At 37.5% G+C, this 23,516-nt stretch overlaps 1 protein-coding gene across 1 annotated transcript in view; it reads right to left on the minus strand.

The window, feature by feature from the left end:
• Positions 1-23,502, minus strand: part of mdn1 (midasin AAA ATPase 1) — a 54,353-nt gene extending 30,851 nt beyond the window's left edge. Inside the window, 44 exon segments of the mRNA XM_051138277.1 lie at positions 128-287; positions 897-1,161; positions 1,243-1,506; positions 2,404-2,493; positions 2,574-2,762; positions 2,861-2,968; positions 3,066-3,263; positions 3,383-3,505; positions 3,663-3,871; positions 4,001-4,198; positions 5,095-5,352; positions 5,537-5,666; positions 5,819-5,957; positions 6,223-6,353; positions 6,443-6,581; positions 7,502-7,640; positions 8,061-8,195; positions 8,721-8,862; positions 8,953-9,099; positions 9,289-9,497; positions 9,800-9,978; positions 10,492-10,643; positions 10,751-10,858; positions 12,618-12,765; positions 13,299-13,412; positions 14,043-14,139; positions 14,301-14,445; positions 14,544-14,647; positions 15,556-15,767; positions 15,867-15,927; positions 16,013-16,161; positions 16,497-16,609; positions 16,967-17,062; positions 17,234-17,315; positions 19,025-19,200; positions 19,282-19,396; positions 19,522-19,625; positions 19,871-20,002; positions 20,135-20,344; positions 20,761-20,953; positions 21,047-21,154; positions 21,245-21,469; positions 22,205-22,431; positions 23,209-23,502. Coding sequence (XP_050994234.1) covers positions 128-287; positions 897-1,161; positions 1,243-1,506; positions 2,404-2,493; positions 2,574-2,762; positions 2,861-2,968; positions 3,066-3,263; positions 3,383-3,505; positions 3,663-3,871; positions 4,001-4,198; positions 5,095-5,352; positions 5,537-5,666; positions 5,819-5,957; positions 6,223-6,353; positions 6,443-6,581; positions 7,502-7,640; positions 8,061-8,195; positions 8,721-8,862; positions 8,953-9,099; positions 9,289-9,497; positions 9,800-9,978; positions 10,492-10,643; positions 10,751-10,858; positions 12,618-12,765; positions 13,299-13,412; positions 14,043-14,139; positions 14,301-14,445; positions 14,544-14,647; positions 15,556-15,767; positions 15,867-15,927; positions 16,013-16,161; positions 16,497-16,609; positions 16,967-17,062; positions 17,234-17,315; positions 19,025-19,200; positions 19,282-19,396; positions 19,522-19,625; positions 19,871-20,002; positions 20,135-20,344; positions 20,761-20,953; positions 21,047-21,154; positions 21,245-21,469; positions 22,205-22,431; positions 23,209-23,304 — 6,719 coding nt within the window. The 5' untranslated portion in view covers positions 23,305-23,502.
• Positions 23,503-23,516: the final 14 nt, after the last annotated feature.

The raw sequence follows: 23,516 nt of genomic DNA on the forward strand, positions 1-23,516 counted from the left end.
GAAGAAAGACATAAACATCTTGGATGACAAGGGGGTGAGTAGATTATCTGTACATTTTTGTTCTGGAAGTGAACTACTCCTTTAAGCATCTTGAGCATTTAAAAAACTATGTTTAAAAAAATCTGACCTGCAGAAGTTGACGTTGTCCATGAGTAACCAGTCTCCAGCCTGCAATGCCTGAACTAATGTACCATCCAGCCACTCAAAGCCACCATGAGTCCAGCCGTCCTGCATCTGAGCCAAACGCTCCTTCAGTAGAGTGAAGTCCATCTGCAGCTTTGACATGTCTGCGATAGATAACCAGAGATTAGATGACACTTAAACTCTTTTAAACAGATTACAAGGCTCAAAGTATGAATTTCTTTTTTATTAATTTTAATGTATTTTATATTTACTAGGGATGCACCGAAACGTATCGGCCGAAATGCTTGCGCGTTTTGTCAGTAAAGCCGGTTCTGTAATCAGCGGTAAATGCCATCAGGTGCGTGATTTCACGTTGAGCCGTATATACTACACACAGCCGTTGTTCACTGACGAGCTGCGCAAATCCATGTTCATTATCAGTGTGAATTACCGGCTTTACTGACAAAACGCGCAAGCATTTCGGCCGATACGTTTCGGTGCATCCCTAATATTTACATAATTTTACATTACCGATTTCCAGTAAAAATGACATCTTTTATATGTACTGTAATTTTTTTTTTATATTATTTTACATTTATTTATTTAAAATTAAAAATAAATATCTAAAAAGCAATTTTCAACCTATTTATACTGATGATTTTCAACTCATTCTTACTCAAACTCAAATCCAAATGTCTCAGAAAACCAAATGTTTAAGTTTAAAAGGCACCTAGAAGACATATACTCAGTCTGATGTAGTGTAGTGTCCTTACCTGTTAAGACTTTGAGTTTAGTGTTGAGTTTGTGCAGCAGAACAATAATGACCTCCAGTTTGTTCAAAGCCTCAAACGTAACCATGCCCTCTGTGGTGTCCAGACCCTCCTCTCTCAGCCAGCGGCGGAAAGTGCTCCACGTGCTCAACAGAAACTCAGTGTCCTGCACCGCCCCGTCCAATGACATCAGACCTCGTCTGGTCACCATTGCAACCACATAGTCCATGCTCTCCAAGACCTGCTGCCACGGCCGTATGATGTCCACCTAAAAACAATTACCAAGTTAATGACAACGCATTAAATAAGGTAAGTGAAATAATCAGTTTGTCTGTCATTTTCAACTGACCTGTTCAAAGCCACCCAGCAGCTCTGTTGTGTCCATGGCGCTGTTCATGGCCATGACCCTCAGTCTGTGTCCAGTTAACAGTGCAAGCAGATGCACTAGACTGCTCTTTCCACTCGCAGTAGGTCCCACCAGTATGACCATCCACCCCATCTCTACGCACTTCATCAGAGCTTCCAGGGGACGCAACGAATGATGGGTAATCGACAAAGGAGGGTCCAGAGCAATAGGTGCCCCTCCACTACGCTGCAGGACTGAGTAACCCAACTGTGTTTGTGTGAAAGAGAGAAAGAAATATTTTGATACACCAAGGTTTCTTAAGACTTTTATAATTGATTAATTTTATTATAGATAACAGATTAAGGATTAAAATAATTAAAAATCCATTAAAAATATATCATAATTAAAGCCATGAAAAATTATTTATGCTAAACAATTATGATTATATTATATTATTACTAATATTTTTTTATTTTAATCCCTTTAATTCTTTCAATGATTTTCTGTACCTTTTTATGACTTATGAATATTTTTAAATCATTTTTAATGTAAAGCTCTTTGAATTATCAGTTTATGAAATGTTCAAAATGAGTAAACTTAACTATATTATATTACATTATACAATTATTAAAATCCAATAAAAAAAATAGGAAATAAAAGAGTATTAATATTATATTATATTATATTATGTATTATTTATATATTTATAATACTTTACTAATATATTTTTATTTTAATACTTTCAATCAATTAAAGTGCTAGGTAACGATTATTCATCGTATATATATATATATATATATATATATATATATATATTTATTTATTTATTTATTTATTTATTATGTATGTATGAAGACACACATACAGTATGTATTTTGAAAATATTTAGATGTTTTTACATGTATATATTTGCATTCATATAATTAATATTATATATAAATATATTTAATACATAAACATACCATTTTTCTTAAATATATATGCATGTGTATGTATTTATATACACATAGTAAATATACTCAGTACACAAAGATATAATACGTACAAAAATGTTTATTTTGAATGCGATTAATCGCAAGAATCAAGAACTACATATTATAATATTAATTAGGAAATTAAACTTTTTTTATTTATTTTATTTTATTTTATTTTAGTCTGACCAACCTGCAGGTTCAAAGGTGTGATGTGGAACTGCCTGGAGCCCATGTATGGCTCAAAGTCTTCTCCAAACACCTTCCTAAACACTGCTAACACCTGAAGACAGAACATATATTACTGATGAACAATGTCTCCCAAAAATTAATGATATATTGTATTGAAATTAGTGTGACTACCTGAGCCTTGTCTGCCTCTGTCCTCATGCGGTCTGCATACACAAGTCCAACATGTTGCCCAGGGTTAAAGAAGCCTGGTGATTGGTCTGTCTGCATCAGCTGACACCAACGGAACAGGTCACGGAGATTAAACTCCCATGGTCCTCCTCTCTGGCCCCATTTCCTTTCAACAGTCACTTCTTGGACAAGCTTAGGAAACCAAAAAAATAATAATAATAATAAATAAAAAAAATCAATCTTCAAATGTCAATTAAAAGAGCAACAGACATTAAGTGTCGTCCACTTACCCGGTTACTAAACTGCACCATTTTTGAGATGATTGCATTGTCAATGTTAGGAAAAATAGAGTCACCAATGAACTGCATGTCTTCGTTGGTTAGCGCATCCACATAAACCTGAATGAGAAAATTACAGAATGCAGATCCATATCCTCAACCAGATGTGAAGTTTGAAAAAACAAAGATGGGGGAAAAAGCATTTGTTCTAAGTTACCTGAGTGAACCTGTTAAGGAAGGACTTGGGAAGGCCTTTGCGTCCTCCTCCCTGTGTGAAAGGGTTTTGGCAGCCGAAGATCTTGGTCTTCTCATGCTGAACATGAAAGCGCATGCCCAGCTCAGGGATGTAAATCTCAGCACGATGGTCAAAGCAAGCATTTAGACCTTCCAGCACTGACTGAGAGGCCAGATTCAGCTGTAGCGATAAGAGGAAGAAAAAACAACAGCCATTAAAGCTACTCAACTAATATGAGGAAGTTTTTTATAGTTACCATTGCTGTATAAAAAGAAAGAGTTAAACACATGTATCTGTACCTCATCTAGGACGATCCAATGTCCAGCCTTCAGCCCTGCAAGGAGAGGACCATCACGCCATGCAAACTCCCCTCCTTTCCCACCTTCTACTGGCAGGTCTGTCCCAAAGAGATCCGTTACATCCTGTGCATAGAGGACATCACAATGAATTAAAAACACTCATTTATATAACATGCCTTTTTTCCACCTGTCAAAAAAGGTTGTCACTGCATTGTTAAGAGTTATAAAATATCAATTAAACACTGTTCTACAAAGCAATACTTAAGCAAATCTGACATACAGTTTGTTCAGACAGGTTGATCCTGACAAGATGGTTCCCAGAGGCCTTGGCAAGGGCAGCGACCAGACTGGTTTTGCCCACTCCAGGCGAGCCTTCGAGAAGTATGGGTCTCTGAAGCTTCAGTGCCCGTAGTATCCTCTGAGCATTCACTGCAGTGGTGCCCGCACTCAAAGCGTAGTCCGACAGACTCCTGCCCTCACTCTCAGGACCTGTTGGTAGATCAAACCATATGTAGCAAACAGAACTCAAAAATCCTATCTGAGAAATGATTTGATAACAATAATTGCTAACTCCACCCAGCTTTATTATGTACTTTTATATTTTAGTCGATTCCTCACCTGCAGCAATGTAGAAGGGGTCAATGCCAAAGAAGTCTTCACCCCACTGGGGTTCTCTGGGGACACTGGTGTCGTAGACTCTGAGCGCATCCTGCATCTCCTCATCTAGCTCTGTAATTCTGCTTAGTCGCTTCTCCAGGTACTCCATACTCAGTTTCCGTGCTATGAGGGCATTCTCTGCTGCCGACACTGTGGTTCCTGATACCATGAAGAAAAATAATTAAGCTTTAAAGAAGAATTTTGGATTTAACTATACCTTTAAGAAATAAGACCCCCTTTAAGACCCTCATGTTGTTCCAAACCTGCATGAGTTTCTATCTTATGTTGAACACAAAAGAAGATATTTTAAAGAATGCTGGTAATAGTATTAGTATTTCTTTCCCTACTATGGAAGTCACTGGGGACCAAAAACTGTTTGGTTTTTCAAAATTCTTCAAAATATCTTTTTTGTGTTCAACATAAGAAAGAAACTTATACAGGTTTGGAATGACACGAGGGTGAGTAAATGATGACAAAATTTTCATTTTGGGGTTAACTATTCCTTTAACTAGTATGGTAAGGGATATTAGATCTGTAAAATTAAATACATAAACTACAGTTCAAAGGTTTGGGGTCAGTAAGATTTCCCTTTTTTAAAAGAAATAAATATTTCTATTCAACAAGTATGCGTTTAATTGATCAAAAAACATTTATAATTGTTACACATTATTTCTATTTCAAATAAATGATGTTTTTTTGTTACTTTCTACTTATCAAAGAATCATAAAAAGCAGAAAAAAATGTTTATTGGTTTCTATAAAAATATTAAGCAGCAGAACAGTTCTCAACATTAAAAAAATTACATATATATATCTTAGAATGATTTCTGAAATCATGTTAAGACTGAAGTACTGGCTGCTGAAGATTCAGCTTTGCAATCACAGGAAAACATTTGAAAAAAATCTTACTGACCCCAAACTTTAAACAGCGGTATCTCTTACTTGTTTTGGTGGTAAATGGGTACCAAAACATGAATAATGCAGTTTTCTTACTCATTTTGGTAGTAATTGGGTACCAAAACATGAAAAATATAGGTTGCGTTTACTCTCTCCTACCTGAGCCAATTCCATCCACGTACACAAGGCATGCAGCGTGAATAAAGGCTGTTACGGTGTCCAATCTAAGGTCCCATTCTGGTTCCTCCTCCTCCAGCTCCCCCATGGTCATGAAGCCGTCCTCGTCCCGCTCACATACTGTGTTCATGAAGTTCACCCATGACAGAATGTCTCGTACGCTAAGAATACACCGTCGGCCGAACTCCTGATTGGTCAACCAGTCGATGAAATCCAACATGAGCTCTGCTATGTCTTTACCTGAGAAAGGTAAATGATTAGACTAAAACAGTGTAGGAGATTGACTGCCAGGGACAACAAACATCTATGTAGCTAAGTGGCATTTATACACAGCTCTTTGATTGTATAATCCAGCAATCAAAGTATTTCAAAGGGTGTAAAATAAGGCTTTTTATAATTGATTGCTCTGTGCAGAGTGACTCACCTTGGTGGTCATGCTGGTCCAGAGAGAGTCCAGGCCGCAGATTGTGTTGGATGATCTGCGTTAGATCATTACGACTGTTGCTCTGGGGACACCAAATCTCTGTGAACCTGTTCCTGAGTGCTGGAGACAGCTGTACATACGCAAACACATCAGTGCCACTGCTTGCTTGTTTCATCCATGCAAACAAAATCCACTTATTTCACTATTGCTACTAATCTTTAGAGAATATTTTATAATCTCAACAAAATGCTCCTCAGCCATGCTAATTTTCCATGTACTGACCTCTTTCTTTCCAAAATCACCTCCAGGGTTCATGGTGGCGACAAGCCGGAACTTCTTCCCAGCAATGATCAGTTCAACATCATTGTCATCTCCGCTGCCTTTCTCTGCCAGCACCAAAGATTTTTCAGTCTCCAACACGCTGCACAGAACACACATACAGTCACATAATCACTTTAGACATCAGATATGCCAATATCTAGATCTTACGTACAAAGATTCTTGATTCTTATTGTCTTTTTGTTGTGAAGTAGTTAAAAATTTGGGGCACATTTTCATATCATTTTACATATAAACAACATAAGTTGTTAAACAAAAACTGACAACAAAAACTGAGATGAAAATCAAAATGTAAACACTCTGTTAATGAGCTGTCAGTGTGAGGACACTGAGTGTGAAATTCACACCTGTTGAGTCTTTCAAGCACAGAGTCATCTGCCAGCGAGATCTCATCCATTAGAAAGACGCCGTCCTGTTTCATCGCCAAGACCAGAGGTCCATCATGCCATTCAAACAGACGGCCGTCCTCCGCATCAGCCTGAAACATTATAAATTCATGTCAAATCAAAAACAGCGTTGATGAATAAGCTGTAAGCTGAGTAAGCTTTTTTAAACTCTAAATATTACCTGTTGGGTTCCCGTGTGACGGACAGGTCTGAGGCCTCCCAGAAAGTCAGACGTCTCCATATGCAAGTGGCAGTTCACGGAGAAAAACTTCTGACAGGCTAACGCAGCAAACAGCTGGCAAATGGTGGTTTTACCACAGCTGCAGAAAGGGGCGAGGAAAAAAATGTAAACCAACTGAGCTTCTGTCATCTGATGAATTATATACCAGGAACAAATGAAAACACTTTAGGTTTTAAAGGCAAATTTAGTTTACTATGCTGACATTTTTTTTCTGTTGAATCCAGTGCTGTCAAACAATTAAACGCAATTAATCGTATCCAAAATATGTGTGTGCACATGTAAATATGTAAATCCACAAACATACAGTATAGATTTTGAAAATATTTCCATGTATTTACTTGTATATATTTATATTTAAATAATTTAATATATAAAGATAACAAATATTTCTTAAATATATACATGCATGTGTGTGTGTGTGTGTGTATTTAAATATACAAAATAAATATACACAGTACACACATTTATTATGTAAACAAAAACTTTTATTTTGGATGCAATTATTTGCGATTAATCGTATGACAGCACTAGTTAAGGCCCTCAAATTGTCAATAGTTGTCTTTATCTGTCCACTACATTTACAATGATATTTGAATATTTCAATTTTTTGTAATTTTCTGGATAAGAATTATGATTTTCTACCTGATAAAACATTTTAGAGCATGGATTAACAAGAAAAATGCATATTCAGTATAAAAATGACCATAGGGTTGGCATTTGATTGTAAATAAAAAATAGGAAACGCCAAGTGCAACGTGTCATTTTATGTTTATGTTTAACTTTACGATGTGTCAAAGCCAACAGACATGGGACAAAAGCCACAAAACTCTCATTTCAGTTTCATTAGGTCTTTAAAATGACAGTACTGTTGAAAATATGTTTAGCAAGTATTTCTAAGATAACCATCTAGATGTAAAGAATCACCTACTACAACATAGTCATAAGGTCAAATTTTTCAACCCTCTCATTCAGGTTCATCTAGGGATGATAGGAGCTTACCCCGTGTCCCCGACAAGCAGGACAGACTCTCCAAAACGTAGTGCTCGTCCCACTAGCACAGCCAGTCTCCTCATGCCCTGGGTCCACACCACATGACCGAACTCTTCGGGGACACCCGCAATACTGTCCACAAAAGGGCCTGCCAAGAGCCAAGCCATCAACAACCATCAATATACCAAACTGAGCCAGCCAAAACAATCAATCTGGCCATTAGTTATAAAGTGAGCTAATCAAAATGATCTTTAGATAAGCACCAGAATCAAGAATTTAACATTTCATGTAAAATACTTTGCCTTCTTAACTCATCTGCATACATGGAATTGAGCATCACAAGATAAAATCGATAAACTCACACTTAATAACTGTATTATAAAAAAACAGGCTGAAATGAGGGTTAATAAGATGCCTTACTAGGGACTGTCATTAAACTGTGCAGTACTACTGGTATTTGTTTATGTGATAAGGCAATGGAACAACCAGTGAGAACAACATTAGTAATTGAAAGTCATCGACCTGATGTCAGAATGCGGTGTGCCTCTGTTTGTGCTTAAAAACTCACTGAACTGAGAGGTGACCTGGGATTCAGAGAAAAGAGCATCTGGGTTCACAGTCCTTTTAAAGTGCTTCTCCAAAATGTTCTGGATGGTAAGCGCTTCCTCTGGCTTCCTGACACGACCGGCCAACAGCATGTAGCCTGAAAGAATGAACACAATGATTACTACATTTTGAAATCTTGAACCATTTGGCGTCAGATTTTTTTTTAACTGAATCCTAAACAAAAGCACCACGGTTTAGTGTTTCTTGAGCACCAAAATTATTTTTCGTATTTTTTAGATTTATTTTTGGCCTTTTTGCCTTTATTACAATAGGACATATCATAGCTGACAGAAAGAGAAGTGAGGGGGCGGGATTGGAAAAGGTCCTCCCACAAGGCCACCAGCGCCGACACCAAAATGGTTTCTGAAGGTTCATGTGACACTGATGACTAAATTAATGGCTGCTGAAAATTTTGCTTTGCCATCATAGGAATAAAAAAAAAAATTCAAAAGAAAAAGTCTTTTTGAATTTTAATAATATTATTTCACAATATAACTGTTTAACTACTAAATAAATGCAGCCTTGGTGCACATAATAGACATAAGATAAACATTTGAACTGTAGGGGGCATATTTTATTTCTTTTACTCCATGGGGGTCAAAGGTTTGTCAGTGGATGTTACCGTCATCTGCCAGATGTTGTAACCAATCACGCGAGGTGTCATTCTGCTCATCCAGCCTATAGCGTTCAGCCCAGCGAAACAGGTCTCTTAGGGTAATGTACCCATGTTTCCCAGCAAACACACTGGATCCTCTACGTAAGGACTGTTAAAAATACCGGAATTTCAAAAAATATAATCATGAACTTCTTAAACTAGATTCTTAAGAAGTGATGTAACAAAATAAGATGTGCACCTGCAAGTTTTGCATGACTTTGATGAGTTTGGAGCAGTAGGACGGAGGCAAACTGCAGCGCTGATGCAGTATGTTCTCAAGCTCTACACTGGGCAGCTCATCAAAATGCAGCTCCACAAAACGGTTCCTAAACGCTCGAGACAGAACCTATAAAAAATGAAAGACACATGGATCAGATCCCACAGGATGTATAGACAGAATTAATTAAGTGCATTAATATTCAGCCCTTCTCAAGCAGTAATATCAAAACAAGCACATACTAATTAGTTCTCACACTGTTGCAAATTACAGTTTACAAAAGGTCAGGTGATAGTTTTAAAAATGCATTCAAGAGACCTTTCTGCCCCCGTAAAGCCCAGGAGGATTCTGGGTGGCAAAGAGCATGAATCTGGGGTGAGCTTTGACCACTTCCTGTGTCTCAGCGATGAAGAGCTCCCGGTTGTCATCCAGCAATCTATTCAGAGCCTCGAGGACATCAGTAGGGGCAAGGTTCAATTCATCTAGAATGATCCAATAACCTTTTCGCATGGCATCGATCAGCACGCCTTCAGGGGAAAAATAAAACATACGTGTTGTTAACATGAAAACATGACATAAACATAAGGTCAATCGAACACTGAACTAAACATTACAGAGACAATGATCTCATTTAACATCTGACATGACAGTGAATGTTTGGAATTCAATATTATCATTAGCATAAGTCAAGGGTCTTCAATTTTATGCCTCAGCTTTTATGCATTTACACAATTTTTTTTAAATAAAACATGATTATGTTAATGGACGGCAATGTAAACATTATAAGAGATTCATATACTTGTACATTTTCATACTAATGTGTATTTACCTTCTTTGAAGACAAGCTTGCCATGCTCATCAGAGGAGTAGCAGCCGATGTACTCTTGGATATCGGTGTGCTCATGGTTATTGATTCGCACACACTGGTTTCCTGTGGCAGCTGAGAGCCATTTTATCAGACTTGTCTTTCCTACAGACGTTTCTCCTTGAATGAGCACTGGATGGATGCTAATTACCGAAACAACACACAAAAACAGAGGAAAGAAAATGTAAGTCTTCTATAGAAGAAACTATAAAAATGGTGGGAAATGATTCCTATTATGTAATGAATATTGTTCTACTTGCATACAGATAAAAAACAGATAAGCAATATAGAAATATAAAAGTGTGGGGTTTCTCTGATTTGGCCCAGAAAGGTACAGAAAAAGTTGGAGATCATTTAATCTGATGTGAAAAAGGTTGGTGCCCAAAGAGTCCTGAAGTCACCTTTATATTATAGATAGAGAAATCAATCACTAAGCCTGAACTGTCCCAGACAAATGGTACCAAAACAGAAAAACAAATCAGTCGTTATTATCATTACTTCCCAAAGAACTAAAAGTGAAAAACATCTCTTACAACAGTTACAAACCCTCCCACAGACAAATGCACACAGAGAGATGCTGCATATGCCATATGTATCGACAGAGGGATTGATCTACAAAACATCACAGGGGACATTTTAGTGGTGGGTTTTCCTACCCGGCGGACACTACTCGTGCCAGATCTTTCAGGTTGAGCTTGACGGAGGGTGTGAGGATGTAACTGGGGTCTACAGCAGGCTCCTTGTCACCCTGACTCAGCCAGTACTCTTCTATCTGCAAACACACACGGTCCTTTGGCTGTGGGATTGGCTGAAGACAGAGCACAGGATCATTTTTACATAAAGCACATCTATCTATCGCTTTAAAAAAACATTTGCATGGATCAAAGTGTCCAAGTGTAGCTCTGAAATGATTACCTGTTTCAGACATTTGACATTTCCTCCTAGTATGTACTGACACACCAGTTTCTGCACAACGGGGTGAGAGCTACGATCCAACTGAGTGAGAAAACTCAGACAGAAACCCTGCAAAAGATTTTGAATATACTTTACTTGGTGTTTTTATTTTTACACAATGCACACGTAACACACTTTCTTATTCAAATGACTACTGTTTATGCCCAACACAAAAAAAATATAGAACACTTTATCATATGATTGGTATAAAACTGGTTGCCTTAACTATGATAAATGAAGCTGGTCAATGATGAGCAGCAACAAATGATGACGAAAGAAACTGCTTAAGTCTTTAAGCTTTAAACAACCCAGTTGCCCATAATAAAAAAAGGAAATTAAAAATTTTGTTAATTAGACAAATTTGCTGAAGATTGAAGAAACCCACAAATGTAACAACAACTAACCTGTTTTTAAATAAGTTTACTGTATTGATGAATGCTCCTACAATAGCAAATTTATGACCTGCAAAAGCTGTAAACCTATATGGAGTGGACGGATATCAGTAAATAAACTCCAAAATACAGTGTACTGTCGAGACTGGTCGAGTACACTACTAATCAAAATTTTTTGAACTATGTTTTTTTTTTAAGAAAGTTTCTTCAGCTCACCAAGCCTGCATTTATTTGATTCAAAATACAGCAAAAGCAGTAATATTGTGAAATATTTTTACTGTTTAAAATAACTGCTTTCTATTTGAATATATTTTAAAATGTAATTTATTCTGTAATCAAAGCTAAATTTTCAGCATCATTACTCCAGTCTTCGATGTCACATGATCCTTCAGAAATCATTCTAGTATGCTGATTTGCTCTTTAAGAAACATTTTTTATTATTATTCTCAATATTTAAAACAGTTAAGCACATTTATTTCCCCCAAAGATCAGCATTTATCTGAAATAAAAATCTTTTGTAACATTATACATTATACCATTCACATACTTTTTAGGGGGAAAGAAATTATAGAAATTAATACTTGTATTCAGCAAGGATGCTTTAAATTGGTCAAAAGTGATGATAAACACAGATAAAAGTAGTTCTTCTGAAGTTTCTATTCATCAAAGAAAGCTGTTATCAACATAATAATAATAATACATGTTTTTTTGAGCAGCAAAACAGAATATTAGAATGATTTCTAAAGGATCGTGTGACTGAATAATAATGCTAAAAAATCAGCTTTGAAATCACAGATATAAATTACATTTTAAATATACATTCAAATAGAAAACAGTTCTTTTCAATAGTACAAATATTTCAAAATTGTACTGGTTTTGCTGTACTTGGATCAGATAAATGCAGGCTTAGTGAGCAGAAGAGACTTTTTTTAAAAACATGAACACAATGACTTTTTTTTAAAAAACATCACCTTACTGTTCAAAATCTTTTGAATTTTGGTAGTCTAGTTGTTACTGAATTCTGTATAATGCCAGTGGGACTTTGACATTCAGTCTACATTGTATGAGAGCAGTGTGTTGTGACGTAACAAAACTAGATTGCTTCCATTATAACCAATCAAGCTGTGTAGATTACAAGCGTAGCAACGTCACACACTGCGGTGAAGACAGCATCATTCATAATGATGATGCAGCAAAACAACAAGGCTAGTTTATTTTATCAAGCTGCTCACTTCTACTGTAGGCACAATGTGAAACATCCATGCACCAGGCAAAGTCAAGTTCATGTGTCTTTACATGAACAGAAAAACATTCATGTTTCAATATGGCAACATGTAACACACCCTTACTGCAACATACACAACTCACTATGTGTCACACTCTCCAAATATTCACTCATAATATTCAGGCAGAAACGCGGAGGACAAATATATTACCTCATAGAGGGAGCGCTGGATGTTGAAGCAGGGGTCAGAGGCCACGTACTTCAGAGCTCGGCACAGAGTACGCAAGCTGTAGTGAGGTTTGTGACCCGTACCATCCACTAGCCGAGTGTTAGCCTCCTTACGAACAGCCAAATAAAAACTGTGGGGAAAGCAGGGAAGATTTTTTTTTAAAAGAATCAATATAGAGGCACATCAAAACTGTCTTTTAGTACAGGACCTAAGCAAAGAGATAAACATGTTGCATATTTTACATTGCTAGGGATAAAAACCATATTTGTTACATAAAAACAAGCAATGTCACAACATTTGAAACATCCTTAATATTATCAAGAAATGCTGATTTGTTTTATAATGGTTGTGCTATTGGCTACCAATGATCTTTTATAAACTGTGGATCAAAATGCAAAAAGCTGTTTCAGTAAAGGAAGAGGAAAAGGACTTGAATTGTGGCCAAGTATGGTGACCCATACTCAGAATTTGTGCTCTGCGTTTAACCCATCCAAGTGCACACACACAGCAGTGAGTATAGTGAACACACACGTCCACACACACACACAAACACATTCCCAGAGTCCTTTGGGTTAGAAGTCCGACTCTCTAACAATTAGGCCACGACTGCCCCAAACGAAAGTCAGTTTGCATTGGAGACCTACTGAAGAACTGTGAACAAACCTGATGATTCCATGGATGATGCCTCTGTTCAAGTTAAGGCCTTTGAGGTAGTCTGAGACCAGGATTCGTAAATCACTCTCACTCTCCAGCTCCTCCACATACAACTCTGTAAATCTGATACATAAACACAAATACATCAACTTCATATAAACACATATAGTGTTCCCAGAAAAGATTTGAACGTTTAAAGGGATAGTTCACCCAAAAATAAAAATTCTCTCATTAATTACTCACCCTCATGTGTTTCCAAACCTGTGAGACCGTTCATCTTCAGAATACAAATTTAGATATTTTTTATGAGATCAGAGCGTCTTCTGACCCTGCACAGACAGCAGTGTAGCTACCAAACTGAAGGCACAGAAAGGTAGTAAGGACATATTTAAAATAAAGCTGAATAAAGCTGTTATTTTGTTGATGTTTAGTTTCATAACATAATGGTTGAACCACTGATGTCATGTGTACTAATTTAACATCCTTACTACCTTTCTGGGCCTTGAACAAGTTGTGTTGCTGTCTACGCAGGATCAGAAAGCACTCCGATTTCATCAAAAGTATCTCAATTTGTGTTCCAAAGATGAACGAGGGTCTTACGGTTTGGAATGACATTAGGATGAGTAATTAATGACAGAATTTTCATTTTTTTGTTGAACTATCCCTTTAAGAATGTATACATTTCAGTGTATTACATATGACATTTTCAAACAAATATGTTAGATATTTATTAGAAGTCCAAGGCCCTTTTACCTGTTTCTAATGCCCAGTGGAAGGTTCCTCTTGCCTACATCGGTGGCTGGGTTCATGCAGGCAAACAGGCGAAAGTCTGGGTGACGAACCAGAGGCTCTACACAGAAAGACATCATGAACAGTAAATAAACCTGAAACACTCATAAACCACTAATCAACTTCAACACTTTTTTTTTTTTTTTAATAAAGGACATTGGAAAATTTCTAATGTACACTGCACTATACCACTGTCAAAAAGACGCTCTGTTTGGGACTCACCAGTATCGCCTCGATCCAACAGCACCAGTGACCCAGCACTGCCCTCCAGCAATCCACTCAGACACTCCAGCGTCTCTGCAGCAGCCAGATTAATCTCATCCAGCAGGATCCATTCACCTTTCTTCACAGCCTGAGCTAAAGTCCCCTGTGTGGATACACAGTCAGTCACAACATACAGGAGATAACAAGAGAAAGAAGAGAAAGGAAGAGATTTAGAGAAGAGTGGAGAGGAGTGACAATTACCTCCACAAACGCAAAGACCAAAGCGGATTCACAGGCCCGAATCTGTTCCTGCGTCTGACTGAGTTTGACAGCCAAAGCCTCCCATTGCTCCTGCAGCAAGGCAGCTATGAGAAAAACACAAAGAAAAAGATCATGTAGCAATATCTCAAAAGTATTTTATAAAGAGAAGTTCACTTCCAGAACAAAAATTTACAGATAATTTGCTTTTCATCTAAGATGTTTTTGTCTTTCTTTCTTCAATTATGTTTTTTAAGGAAAACATTTTAGGATTTCTCTCCATATAGTGGACTTTAATGGTGCCCCTGAGTTTGAACTTGCAAAATGCAGTTTAAATGAAGCTTCAAAGGGCTCTAAACGATACCAGCCGAGGAAGAAGGGTCTTATCTAGTGAAATGATTAGTTATTTTCTAAAAACAATTATAATTTATGTACTTTTTAACCTCAAAAGCTCGTCTTGTCCAGCTCTGCATGCACTCTTTGTATTCTGGTTCATGACAGTTAGGGTAGGTCGAATAACTCCCATCTCATTTTCTTCTCCAACTTCAAAATCATCCTACATCACTGTTTTACCTTTTTTTTAAAGGACGTTGCGCGTTCACTTTGTAAACACTGGGTCGGAACATCTGCAGCGATGTAGGGTGATTTTGAAGTTGGAGGACAAAATGAGATGGGAGTTTTTGCAAGATAAGACAGATCGTTTAGCTAGATAAGACCCTTCTCACTCGGATGGAATCGTTTAGAGAAATCGTGAAGCTGCATTTAAACTGCATTTGGAAGTTCAAATTCGCAGGCACCATTGAAGTCCACTATATGGAGAGAAATCTTAAAATGTTTTCCTCAAAAACGTAATTTCTTTATGACTAAAGAAAGAAGCACATGAAAATCTTTTGATGACGGGGGCGAGTAAATTACCTGTAAATTTTCGTTCTGGAAGTGAACTTTTTCTTTAACCTAATTTTACACAAAAAATTTAGAAACATCATTGAGCGATGTAAATGATTTGAACTTCTACCATTGGGTTTGTCATGTAGTTCCTTGGTTAGTGCTGATTTGCAGACATGGTCCATGAGCTTCAGAAGATCTTGCCAGCGTTTGCCTCTGAAGCAGGTTTGGACGTGACCCAGGAAGGTCAGGTTCTGTTTCCGTGAGTATGTCTGGGAAAAGAGGTCTTCAAACGCCTCCCGCAGGGGTAAGAGGATAAGCTTTTGGTCCACTGGTTTATACCTTAAATTCATCATAGATCAAGGTCAGCAATAAACCAAGTTCGCAAAGAACTTCCACCACATTTGTACTGCCCATACTTCTTGTCATTTGTCTACTCACCCTCCTAGTAAGTCAGCCGTGTCACTCTGTTGGTTCATGTTGACCACTCTGAGTCTGTGTCCTGTAAGAATTCAGTAGAACAGAGCAGGAAATAAACAATGATGTAGTGTTAAATCACCTCGCTCAGTTTAGTTCAAATGTGTTACCCGTCATTTCCGCAAGGTACTGCACAGTAGAGGTCTTTCCTGTGCCCGTCTCCCCGACCAACAGGACAGGTTCCCCTTTAGTGACACAAACTGAGAGTTGCTCCAAAAGTACGGACGATGGCCGCGTGGCGGCAAATGTTTGTCTGCCTCTGTAGGGCAAATACACATCAAATATGTAGGCTACAATATTATACTCTGTTCCAATGCTCAATATCCTTAAATCAATGTGTTCACATACATCACAACCTCTGGTATGCTCAAGGCTGTTGTATTCCCTGCCTTAAACAGTACGGTTAACAATCAATCCCATACTGACTCAATTTCTCAGCAGGGTGCCTTCCACACAGAGGTCAATGTTGGCACAGCCAGACCGGCAGTTACATCATTTGTAACAGAGTAGATTGAAAGGGGAAAAGCCAGATAGAGACAGCGAGACAGATGAATGGGGATGAGTAAGGTTATGCTTATGATAATGCAATCTCACATGCTCAGCCGCACCGCGTCGCTCTGCTTGCGGAGTAACATTGCGCGGCCCACCGTCACCTCCAACTCTGTCACATTGATTCCAGGCAGGTACATCTGGCAAAAGTGCTGGGCCTGAAATGTCACATTGACAATATTCGAGCAGATTTTGTCTCAATAAATACACAGTGCTTTTCAACCATTATTGTAGTATTGCACACTTTTTGACCAATGGATTTCCATATCTTTTCCAAGTCATTTTTGATTGTATCTAACAAGGCAAGTTTTACTCTAAACATGCTCTCACAACAAGCAATATGATACTAGAAGAAGTATACCGAAATTTTCTTTGACCTTTTCAGGCCTGGAAATCAAAAATATAAATGTAAGCATTAACAGGGAATTGTAAAACTCTCAGTTATCTCCAGGTTTTACATGGCCATGCAATAGTTTGTGTCAGTATAGAGATAACACGTTGGTGTAGAGTCCTACCTTCTCTTTGGATATGTTGAGTTTACTGCCAATGATCTCTGCCATCTTGAGTCTGCTCTCGGATTTGGAGAGCATGGCAGTGAAGCAGTCCAGAGCCTGAAGGTAAAAAAAATATTTAACTTATAAGAGCACAGTTTTTCAGTATTAGTGTTCTTGTTTTCTCAACATTTTGTTAATAGTAAACCCTATAATGTAATCTAACAAGCAAAAAATAAATAATGAAATAATGAGAGTGACAGATTAATGCTGGTGACTACAGCCACTCACCTCCAGAAACACATTCTGTGCTGTGGTAGCGCAAGAGTTGTCAAAATTTAAGCAGATTCTCTCGCACCATTTCAGCAAGTCCCTGTTGGGGGAAAAAAAAAACAAACTCAAGAATTCATATTTAATCAGATAATTTATAACCAGAAAGATTAAAAATATAATACATACAATCAAACCAAAAATTATTCAGACACCAGATATAATTTTGGATATTTTTTTTAACTAGTGGGTGCAGGATTTATGTAAGTGAGGACAGCAAAATAAAGTAAACTGTGACATTATACCCCAACATTCTTGCAATTCTTGACCATGTTTTGTTACATACCTTTCTATCAAAGTTTCTGACATTATCAAGATGAATTTGTTCTGTCACAGTTTAGCTCTAAATTCTTGTCATATTTTATCACCATTTCCTAGACTATAGGGAATAAACGGTGATAATGTGAGAAATGTCTGAATAAATTTTGGTTTGACTATACACACACTATTGTTCAAAAGTCTGGGGTAAGATTTTTTTTTAAGAAGCGAACACTTATTTAGGAGTGACGCATTAAATTGATCAAAGGTGACGTAAAGACTTAAATAAATACGGTTCTTTAGAATTTTTTCAAACTGTTGGGGCACAACTGTTTTAACATTGATAATAATGATAAATATTTCTTAAGCATATTAGAATGATTTCTCTAGGATAACGTGACACTGAAAATTCAACTTTTCAATTCAACAGGACTAAATTCCATTTTAAAATGTATTAAAACAGAAAACAGCTATTTCAGTATAATAATACTCCACAAAATGACTGTTTTTACTTCCACTTGAATCCAGTCACCAAAACATCGTAAGGAAGCATGACTGTAGGCAGACTGGCCGCTCAAATTATTCTTCACCCAGGGTCTTTACAAAGGACGTGACTGAGCGAGGAAGTGGAAGTGTATTGATCTAGGGTCTCTACAAAGTAGGCGGTTGAGCGAGGAAGTGGAAGCGTATTGATTAGTAACAGCAGGGTCTCCACACCACTGAACTTCTCCTGACAGGATAGCCCTCTTATCTGACACACTTTCAGAACTTCAAAATGGAGGCATATTCACGGCTTAGTATCAAGTATCAAAAAATTTGAAAACAAAACAGATTACAAGAAATACTGTTTAATCTGTTTAAACTGTCTAATATTAATGGTTTGAATATTCCAGAGAACAGAAAAAATAAAAACCCTCTACAAGACAGGTATGACACTCTACATCGATGTGTGGGATCTATTATACAAAGCTAGTTACATAAATGATTTGCCCTGGCCCGAATCTCACACCGTGTTTCTGGCTGGGGTTCCACAGTGGGAACAGAGAGATCGATGTGTCATTGACTGCAGCAGTGTCCAGTGGAAAGCTGATGAACAGCCTGAGGCCCGAATACACAACAGGCAGGCACAGACTGATACATCAACTCCAATGCAACACTGGAGTAAGGGATTTATTGTAGCGTCACTGCTTTAGTTGAGCTCTTTGTTACACGGTGAGGTCCTAAATGACACTCATTATTTATTGATAAGTCTACGGTATCATTTCCCAATGCAGAGATATTTGTAAATGCCCTCAGGCCTTTAAAAGAAACTGCACAAATACAAATCTGACATGATTTTTAACAATTTAAAGAAGATTAAATTAGCATGAAATGGTTTGTAGTAAATAAATTTGAATTAGTATGTTATATTAATCACGCTATTAGTTTCTGCATATTTTTTGTTATTAAGCAATAATGATTTAAAATATTTTCTCATGTGATGAAAAGTGTCACCTCAGTGAGAGGCCTCTGCCCTCCAGTGATGTGATGTGTTCATCTGATATGTTTTGTGCTGCACTAGGACCCTGTGGGCTGGAGCTGGTTTGATGTTTGTCTCCTGTTAGCTGGCAGTATATGTCCAAAAGACGCTCTACCACCACTGCCAGGTTAGGGTACTTCTTCATTAGGACCTGAACGGAGCAACAAATTGAGAGATTAAAAATGTTATTAGGACTTGCACAAAATTAATTTGGTGTTAGGGAACAGCTTGCCTGTTTAAGCTCCTCTCTGCTCATGTTGCCAATCTGCAGTTTACTCCAGTATTTGTCCAGAAGTGCAGCATGTGAACTCTGTGGTCGATGCCAGGCTCCTCCACTGTAAAATGTCCTAAAAATAATGGTTTTAATTATTAAAACATTATTAAACTGATTTTAACAAATTTATCTTAGAATATTTCTTATTAGCATATTGAAGACAATTTTGCATTTGCATCACAGAAATAAATCATATACCTTCGTGTCGCAAAAAACTGGAATGACGGGGCCATCTGAATGCAGTCCTCACGTCCTGGAATTGTCAATTTCTTGTTCTCCATGAGAGGGAGCAGAACTGATATCTACAGAAACAACAACAAGAGCATGATTTAATAAATATATATATATACACATATATGTATGATATGTATGAACTGTAATTAGCTCTAATTAATCTAAATCTCATTACTAACTCTAATTTTAAATCTCAATTTAATCTAAACTCAGTATTTAATTAAGTACCCACACTTTATAGACTTTAACAGTCGTAACAGAAACATTTCTAAAAAAGACCATTTTTTTATGTTTTTGTGCTTTCGCCACCCACCACGTCCAAGGGAGCATGATCAATGTCCTCCAGCAGAATCCAATAACCTTTTGAGACTGCCTGGGTCAGTGATCCTGGCTGCCACACAAACTTTCCAGGAATATCTGTGCAGCGGTACATACCCAGCAGCATCTACAGAAAACAGAGGCATGAAAAATGTGCATGCTTAACAGCAGATAAACTAAAAAAATGGTAAAACTATATGCAGCAAAATCCAAACAATGGAAAGAATGCTAAAATATTCAAAAGTCAAGCAAATCTCACCTTACTGTCGGTCTGATCCCCAAGCTGAACTTTAAGGATGTCAGGGGCTTTAACATGCCCAGTGACAGCAGCAAGATATTCAACAAGAGCAGTTTTTCCACATCCAATTGGCCCTTCCAAAAGAATGGGTTTCTGGGATGCCACAGCCATGGCGAGACGTCGAAGATTTTGACAGGTTGAATCCACCAGCACCAAATTGCTTAAACTTGTCTATGACAGAAGATGTAGTGGCATTACAACACATGCACATTCTCCCATTATACAACAATAGAGGTACTGGAAAAAAAATGTAACCAGCTTTATATTTATAGTTATGGTAATACTTTATTTTAAGGACCAATTCTCACTATTAACTAGCATATATTTTACTACCATACTGGCTGCTTATTAGCACTTATAAAGAACATATTTATGGCTTATTCTGCATGACCATATTTCATATCCCTTAATCCTACACCATAACAAAGCATAAAACAAGTACTTACTAACTATTAATAAACATCAAATTAGGAGTTTATTGAGGCAAATGTAGTAGGAATTGGTCCTTATAATAAAGTGTGATCATAGTTATATTACATCATGCTTTTTTATAAGCTTAACATTCTGTTTTTGGATGCACGTCTTGCCTGTTCATCCTGTCGAGGGGCCCGTCTAGGTAGAATCACCCCACACACCACAGTAACGCTCCGCGTCAGGTCTTCTGTCACCACTTGACCACGGGTGACCTTATTTACCCTCTCTTTCCGCCATACTGCCGAGCCCTGATTGGCCAAAACCAGAGCCTTTTCTACCTCCAGCTGCTGTGTCTCCTCAAGTGATCTACAAATAATATTGTCATTTGTTTAAGAGCTGGAGCGGGAACTTGTGAACAATTAGATCAAGGTGACAAAATCACCTTAAAATAAAACTTACTTCATTTTCAAATGCAGAATCTCTTCACTCGAAAGCACCTTCCTCAAAAATATTGTTTTCTGGTTATCTGTCATGTGGGACACCAGAGCAAGGCACTGGGCAGTGTAGCTTCAAAAACACAGCAAAAAGAAACTGAGCAAAGATACAGATTTTCTGGACTTTCTAAAAGGCTGTGTCTGATCTTCAAATTGGCAATACCTTCTGACCATGATGTCACTGGTGAGAAGCTGTGAAACACAGGCACTCCAGTCCCACAGGACACGGAACTTCTCACAGTCGCTTTGGAGGAAGCGGAGAGTGGCCCCCATCAGGTCCCGTAATTTCATCCGTCTGGGCCCATACTGGATGGAAGCAGCCTCTTCGCTGGTGAAGAAGAGCCTCTGAAATACCGGGGGAGAGCTGCTAAAATACCTCGCTGCAAACCTGTAGGAAAACAATTCAAATCAAGACATACTGAACATCAGATCTGAAGTGGTTATAAAAAACCTGTATCACAGTCTCAAGACCTTTTGACTAATACATTTACACAACCTTCAAATTTGATTTAAAATCATTCAAATTTAGACCATTTTCCAAAGAATCATTAGAAAAATGACTGAATTTATGTAAAAAATGTATTGAAGTGACTCAAAAAAAGAGATTTGCTCACAGATAATTACACACAGGTGTAATATGAAGCCAATTAATGATTTTAAAGAATAGCTTAAAGCTGCAGTCCGTAACTTTTGGCACTCTAGCGGTTAATGAACAGAACTGCATGCATCTTGTGGAAGAACATTGGAGAAAAGAGCTACTTTTCTCTGTTTATGTCTATGACGTGTCATGCAGGTAGTGGGCTACTCTGCAGCAGTTCCTACCAGAACCAGTCTAAAATAGTCAGAATGTAAAAACTTATTATAGGTGTACCGTAGTGATTCAGGATACAACAAAAACACGGTTTGGAAAATGGATTCATGATGTACTCACTTATTATATAAATGTAGTAAATTATGAACACAAAAAAAGTTACGGACTGCAGTTTTAACTGGAAAATTCATTACAGAAACTTCCCTGTTTTAACTGTATTACATCTAATTTCACTGATGCAGCCAGGCTTTCCATGGCTATGGGAACCCTGCTGCAAATATAGTTCACATGTAATCCTGAATGGCTACTTACGCTTGAGCATCTGGACTGATGTTGAGAAGTTTGCTTAGAGCCACACACAAGCGCTCATGGAGGTCATGATTTAGCCTGACGTCTGCTTTGATCCTTTCAGCATTCTTCTCCAACAGATCCAAGATCAGCGGTCGCAAGTGACGAGCAATGAGAAGAGTGTATTCCTTCTCCAACAGGAGTTGCGCAAGATATTCCAGTATACACTGCCTGTCCTGTTGACTCCATATCTACAAGGAAAAAAACAATGCCAGTCAAAACAACAAATAAAGAAGAAGAATCACCTCAAATTATCCTGCTGAATAAGGATTTTTTTATTTTTTTATTATTGTTCATTCACAGAGTTGTATTTGCATATTAGATCTTTTTGTTTCTTATTGAAATAATGCCTACAAGTAATATTATTAAAAATGATAACAAGGATCACATGACTTGAGTTGTAGCCATTTTAAAATCATAATTTTTTGTTGTTTTTTTTTTCCAAGAATATTTCAACCCTATTGAAACCATGTGCTACAAAATCTTATATTGTTGTGTCTTATGTTGGAAAATTCCCATATGGACGTTTTTGGACTGGTTCCAAAATATGAAAGATATTTCTGCATGTTTTTATAGGCTGGTTTATGTTCACATCAGTTTCAGTAAATATTGAACATGGCTACAATATTAATCAGTTTCTTGTATATCTGTCAAAATAATAATCTGTGAAATATGTTTCACCAACCCAAACTACTGAAACTATGTTGCAACAGGACCAAAATAATCCATCATGCTCAAAACATAACTGGCTTCCCAAATAGACTATTATGCAGAACACTTAAATGACAGTTATTATAGAAATGAATGAATTTAAATCATTACCTCTGTACAAACAACCAATAAGCAGCATGTGTACTACAGAAACGTGGTACAGTGTGGTGTGACACACACGTTGTACCCTGCATGTGCTAAACAGATGAAAGCCTCTTATAACGGTCTCATAAAGTGCTCAAATCATATTGTCTTACCTGTTTTGCGAGATACTTGCTGAGTTCGTTGTGACTTTTATCGATATGTCTTGAGATTGCACCTAGAGATGTCAGGCTCAACTCCAGGTTTTCCATTCTATCATTTGTCGCGAATATAGGGATTTCCCACGATGCCTCTGCGGCTGGTAAAGGCTTTAATATTCCAAGTATTTTACGTGATGGGAACTATAAGACTCATCACTCGCCTGGCTGTCTAGTTGTATCACAACACAGCGAGCACGTTCCCGTCAGTATTAAAATCCCTGTCCACATGTGAGTAAATGAAAAGCACTTCCGGGTCATTCGAC

Source organism: Labeo rohita, chromosome 20 (genome assembly GCF_022985175.1).
Source record: "Labeo rohita strain BAU-BD-2019 chromosome 20, IGBB_LRoh.1.0, whole genome shotgun sequence".
Taxonomy (NCBI): domain Eukaryota; kingdom Metazoa; phylum Chordata; class Actinopteri; order Cypriniformes; family Cyprinidae; genus Labeo; species Labeo rohita.